The 6,694-nt window shown below is 34.4% G+C and overlaps 1 protein-coding gene across 1 annotated transcript in view; it reads right to left on the bottom strand.

Moving 5' to 3' along the window:
* LOC106874667 (uncharacterized) overlaps nt 1–5,863 on the bottom strand; it is a 12,971-nt gene extending 7,108 nt beyond the window's left edge. Inside the window, exons 1-2 of the mRNA XM_052969152.1 lie at nt 5,786–5,863; nt 4,165–4,199 (exon numbers count right to left, since the gene is read on the bottom strand). Of these exons, the coding sequence (XP_052825112.1) occupies nt 4,165–4,199; nt 5,786–5,863 (113 nt within the window). The remainder of the gene's footprint in view (nt 1–4,164; nt 4,200–5,785) is intronic.
* Between the last annotated feature and the right edge of the window lie 831 nt (nt 5,864–6,694).

Genomic DNA, 6,694 nt, shown 5'->3' with positions numbered 1-6,694 from the left:
GCCTGCAGGCTGGTTCTTCCCAAGTTTATGCATTTTCAGGTTCAATGTGTTTCAAATAAGTACTGAAAATTGAAGGTGATTGCAAAGACAAAGAACTACCTGTTTTTTTTAACAATTTTAACAGTGAGAACATTGGACAAAATATGTTATTGACATTAATAGTTTGTACCTCAGCTAATTACTGTTGAGAACTGCATAATCCATGTGTCATGCTAGAGATCTAAAAGGCATTTTCGAATTTCATTATTTTCTTTAATCCAGGCAACGCTGGATATTTCTGCTAGTATAATTTAAAACACACATTTCATGGCTAGAATGCTTTTGATTATAAGATCGACTTGATTATGGTTGACCTGGAGTTAAACAATGAAAATAAGTGATGGGGAAAAAGTTTTATATAATCTTAATTCCAAAGGGGTTTCATTTATTAGTCTGAAGTGGATGAAGCAGTACCCATAACCCTTTTTCACATTCTTTATAAACTGACAGAAACTGATAGGCTAAATGGATAAATTAAATGAAATTCAAGTTCTGCTCGATTTGTAGAAGATTAATAGTTGGATGTAAAAGCCCAGAGGGATTTAATCTGAGTAGGAAAAAATTAGGTAAAAACTACATACAGTGAGGGATCTGAAAATCATCATCATCATCGTTGTTTAATGTCTGCTTTCCATCTGGCTTGGGTTGGACAGTTTGGCTGAGGGCTGGCTTGTCTTAGTAGTGGGATAATATTGTAAACCTCTTTATTTCTTGGGTTATGTAAATTATTGGATGCATCTGGAGCATTTTTCGTTTTTCATAGATTTTGGATATTTATTACCTTGGCACGTTCTATTCAGTTTTCTATTAACTTTAATGGATACTAAACTACCCATGACCCATTGGGTCACCAGGAAACTCTGAGTTTCCCAGCAACAAAGTTTTATTTCATGAGTTTTTTCTTTTCCAGGTTATTTCATATGCTTTCACTGAATGTGACATCGAAATCATACATAAACGGCTCCTTTCCCCAGAAAAGGAAAGATTTGGCTGCTATTTCTTGCATGCCCTGCTACCATGTAACAGGTATTTTGGGTCCTTTATCACAAATAGCTGTTATGTGGTAGCAGGGTATGCTAGAAATAGCAGCCAAATCTTTGGAGGCGAGATACATTCAATGCACTCGAAAAAAAACCTATGGAAAAAAATTATTTCCCACTGAGGTTATGAATGGGTCTTTTACAAAATATTTACCATATTTTTAAAGTTATTTTCACTTTAAAATATTTTTTAAATATGGCAAAAAAAATTTTTTGCAATGATATTCACTTGAAAATAACTTTAAAAAACATTAAAATATTGTTTATTTTGTAAATACTTACTGTACAAACAATATTTTTGAAATTACATTCACTTAAAAATATTTCTAAATGATTAAAATATTATGTGTAACAAAAGTGAAAATAGAAACATTCACTGTAAAAAAAACAAAATATTTTTTTGTTGTCAAATCACTGTTTTTAATGATGAAGTCATATTCCGAACCTTTTCCCATTATGCACCGTTTTGGGTATTTATACCCCCAAACGCCAAATATCTCAATAACTACTGCTCCAATTTATGTGAAACTGGTTTCATTCCATTCGTATTAACATTTCAGGGTAAACTTAATTGATAGTATTTTCCCATTATGTATCAGTTTGGCTGGGTTTGCAAGCAAACAAATAAGTAAGCCAGACTCAAACTGACTTTCAATGTTTTATAGATTGTCTTTTAAGTAGTATTTGTTTTAGTTCCTGGAGTCTTTTATTGCGAGTTTCAGGGTTTGAGACAATTGTGCAGATTCTTCTTGCTAGATTAGAGGGAATAATATTCTTTGTATGTTTGGACTGACATAAAGAGAACAGTAAGCATTGTTTAGAATCTGTTTGTTTGTAGTGAATGTCTGTTTCAATGTTTTTATCTCTTTTACTGTATTCCATGGTGAAGTTTATATTATTGTTTATGCTGTTGATTAGGTTTTTGAAATCTATAAGTTGTTGAAATGTGTACATCCATTGGATTAGGCAGTCATCTAAGTAACATTTCCAGTTTTCTAGTTGATATTTGTGGAAGTTCAAGCCATATTTTAATTTTGATTGTTCATATATCTGGACTCCCATGTAAGCATTCGAAATACACGAAATAACCAAAACTAAAAGACAATCAAAGTCTCTCAAAAAATTCCTCACAACTCCTACACCAACAGCTACCCCAATTGTGGAACTTGCATCAATCTTATTGAAGATACAACATACAAATTCAAATCAGGACAGATTTTTACCATTAAAAAAATCACTTTACTTGTTCTTCAAGGAATTTAATATACAGGGTTATTCAAAAAGAACAAACCGATTTCATTACAAAATATTTTGATAAGGAAAAGCAATAGAAAACTCCAGCTAAGTCACAAGTATTAACTCACAATCAACTTTTATTTCCTGTCTTACAAGTGTTCAATTTGACCACCACCTACAGCACAATCAACACCAATGCGATAAGAGAATTCCTCCCAGACACATATCAGCATATCACGATCCATCGAGTACTTTTTTGGCTATCTGGTTGAATGCTTTATCGAAGTTTTTCCATTTCCCTTCTATGTCAATATCTTCTGGAATCACCTCAGGTAAAGCAAATTTATTCTTTAGTTCCATAATGAACTTGCTTTTGATATGCTGATATGTGTCTGGGAGGAATTCTCTTATTGTATTGATGTTACCCATGCTACAGGTGGTGGCCACATTGAACAGTTGTAAGACAGGAAATAAAAGTTAATTGAGTAAATACTTGTGACTTAGCTGAAGTTTTCTATTGCTTTTCTTTATCAAAATATTGCATAATGAAATCGGTTCATTCTTTTTGAATAACCCTGTATAGTATCAAATGTCAAGAATGTAATGAAGATTACATAGGTCAAACAAAGCTTACTCTAAGAAATAGACTGACTATTCACCAACAACAAACACTAGTCAGAAGCAAAACAGCTGCAGCATAAGCCACATCTATATATATATATATATCATCATCATTTAGTATATGCTTTCCATGCTGGCATGGGTTAAATGGCTTGACTGGAATTGGTAAGCCAGAGAGCTGCATCAAGTTCCAGTCTAACTTGGCATCGTTTCTACAGCTTGATGCCTTTCCTAATGCCAACTACTCCAAGAGTGTAATGGGTACATTTTATGTGTCATCGGCACGGGTGCTTTTATGTATCACTGGCACAGGTGCTATTAGTGTGACATCAGCATCAGTCACAACTATGATTTCACCTAGCTTGATGAGTCTTCTCAAGCACAGCATATTGCCAAAGTTCCTGGTCACTTGTCGTCGCCTCCATGAGGCCCAACATTCAAAGTTCATACTTCACCACCTCGTCCCATGTCTTCCTGGGTTTTACCTCTGTCACAGGTCTCCTCCACAGATAGAGATTGGCACTTCTTTACACAGTTGTCTTCATATTTCATTTGTTTCAGTCATTAGACTGCAGCCATGCTGGGGCACCACCTTGAATAATTTTTAGTTGAATGGATCAACTCTAGTACTTATATATTTATTTCTAAGCCTGGTACTTCTATCAGTCTCTATTGCTGAATTGCTAAGTTATGAGGATGTAAGCACACCGGCAGCAGTGGGGGACAAACACTGATACAAAGACACACACACGATGGGCTTCTTTCAGTTTCTATCTTCTAACCTATAAACAATTATTTATAATCATAAATATTACAATAGTTTAAATAAAACATTGGTCTTGTAAACCAAAATTAAATACTATATTTTTATAACTTGAAAGATTACAAGTGAACTGAACACTTATGATGGGTTTTCAAAACCCCTCTTTACCCAACATAACCTAATACTTTTATGTATAAAATATATATGTAGAAAGGCATTCAGTCTAACATTATCAATTCCTCACTTTGAATGTAAAATTCTATAACTCTGAATTAATGAGATTCTCATTGGTCTGACCTGGGGCATAAACAACAACAACAATTCTATCTAATTAGCACATCAAGTTGATCTCTATTTTATATCCTCTGCAAGATAAGTGCCTTATTAAGGACACAGGCATACCAGTAACAAAATACAAACTTGTAACTCTCCACTTGAAATATAGTATCTTAACAGTTAACTTACATTTGGTTGGCTTCCTTTAATTTTTTCTTTGGTTGCTATTTAAAACAAAAAACAAAAAAAAAATAACTGAAAATGAAATTACAGCAATAAAAATATTTAAACAAGCAATAAATATAATAAAATAATAACTAATGCAGTAACATATAAGGTATATGTAGGAAGAGTGTATCACATGGTAATAAAACTTGGCCAATTAATGTGGAGGATTTGCAGCAAATGAAAAGGAATGAATATCACTTATTCGAGATGCAAAGTTATTTTCCAAATAAGGCTAAGAGAATTGGTACATGTGCATAGTAGAGGTGATCATGTTGGTAAGAACATATGTGTGCTAGATAAATGAACCTTTTGACAGAAGTAACTAAATTAGCTCCTATCTGTTTACTACCCAAGTTTTATAGATAGACAGAGAAACACTTTTCTTTTTAGTGATTATGATATAAACATCCTGCAGTGTCATGTCCATTGATTCACTGAGGGTGTCTATATTACAGTTCAGTAGTTTCTTGCCTTTAACCCTTTTGATACCAACCCAGCTGAAATTGGCTCTGGCTCTGTAGTGTCTTGTTTTCATAAGTCTTGAATTAAAATCTTCCACCAAAGCTTAGCCATAATTTATGTTCCTAACACCAGCTTAATGATAACTAAGTTATTTTACTAAATTCTTTGTTATATTTAAAATTAATTGAAAGAAACACAGCATCTCGAAATAAATACGGTAACGAAAGGGTTTAGCAAAAGTAAAATTGTCTAATGTTCTTCAACAGTAACTTCCTGGATTAGAATTTTCTGGATAAGCTTTCTCATTGTAGTATGAGTCAACAGTGCTGTTTAAATTCATTCAGACAATGCCAATGTTGCTGTCTCCAAGAAACCAATTATCTCTACTACACTCATTTATATAAATAATCTTGTAGCTTTCCATCAACCTCCTGTACTGTTTATGCTTCTTGCTCAATATTAACCCTTTGAACCCTAGATGCCTGTTGTTCTGGACACCCTCACCCCATGTTCCCTGGGTAAAAGAGCAAATAAAATGATTTCTTGCCTAATATTACTTCAGTATAACTAAAATGTGATTTCTGTCTCTCATATTGAAATAAAATACCAAATAGAGGGCAACATTATCCTTACCACTTGTTTTTTTGTTTTGTTTTTTTATCGCCAATACTGGCGCTTGTGGAGCCACTCGAGCCAGCAGTTGCTGACTGGTTTTCCAATGCAGAAAATATTGGCCGGTAAAGCGGCTGCTGGAGTATTTGCATCTGTGGCTGAAATAGCAGCTACTGAGGTTCTGAGGGTTAAGTACCTCTGTCTTTCAGTCCCACACACTAAGTAAAGGTTTTTCCTCTTAGATTTTGTGATTCTATCCAATTAGTCCTTTCAAAATTTCTAAACTGAGTGACTGACTCAATCAAGCCTCCTAAATTTAGAGACTCCCAGCTTCTAAACTTAAAATCCTTTGATTTCTAAGATGAGAATAAGATTATTGCCATAAAGAAACTTCCCAAAGTTCTACATCCTGAAACCATGCTGGCTTAAAAGGTTAAGCAAAGAACAGAGCTTTGGTGAATACCTGCCTGTTTGTTAACTATATTATATTCCTCACCCACCTCATTACCAATTCTAACTCTATTTTTAACACAGTCAAAACATTATCCCCTTTGAAAACCTTATGATTCACAGCTCTATCATTCATGTATCTCATAAATGAATAGTGAACCTGCAGGTAATGCTTTTCTTGATGACTAGATGAAATCCAAAACAAAAGTTTATTGCTGAGAGTAACTTAGCCAAGAAATACTGAAACTATTGTTCTTCTAAAAACTTTAATACATTTGAAACAAAGAACAATGATGTCGAGAATTATGCTGGATCTAGAATGGAGAATGGTGGAGGCGCAATGGCCCAGTGGTTAGGGCAGTGGACTCGCAGTCATAGGATTGCGGTTTCGATTCCCAGACCGGACGTTGCGAGTGTTTATTGAACGAAAACACCTAAAGCTCCACGAGGCTCCGGCAGGGGATGGTGGCGAACCCTGCTGTACACTTCCACCACAACTTTCCCTCACTCTTACTTCCTGTTTCTGTTGTGCCTGTAATTCAAAGGGTCAGCCTTGTCACACTGAATCTCCTCAAGAACTATGTTAAGGGTACACGTGACTGTGGAGTGCTCAGCCACTTGCACGTTAATTTCACGAGCAGGCTGTTCCGTTGATCGGATCAATTGGAACCCTCGACGTCGTAAGCAACGGAGTGCCAACAACAACAGAATGGAGAATGAAATTTTTTTATGTGCAGGTGAAAGCATTCTAACTGAAACAAAATGTCAACAGAACAAGTGAAACTATTTCAGTGATTACAACTTTTTATCTATTATTTTAATACATCCATTTTCTTACTTTCACACATGTACACCAATTCACAGAGTTTTATTTGCTTATTTTTAATTTTGTGACATCATTTTATTTTTATAACTTTCCTTTCAAAAGTTATTTGTCTAATCAAAACATGATTAAAAGTAGTGTTAT

Source organism: Octopus bimaculoides, chromosome 1, assembly GCF_001194135.2.
Source record: "Octopus bimaculoides isolate UCB-OBI-ISO-001 chromosome 1, ASM119413v2, whole genome shotgun sequence".
NCBI classification, from domain to species: domain Eukaryota; kingdom Metazoa; phylum Mollusca; class Cephalopoda; order Octopoda; family Octopodidae; genus Octopus; species Octopus bimaculoides.
The sequence above is the reverse complement of the archived record's forward strand: the minus strand, read 5'-3'. Positions and strand labels throughout refer to the sequence as shown.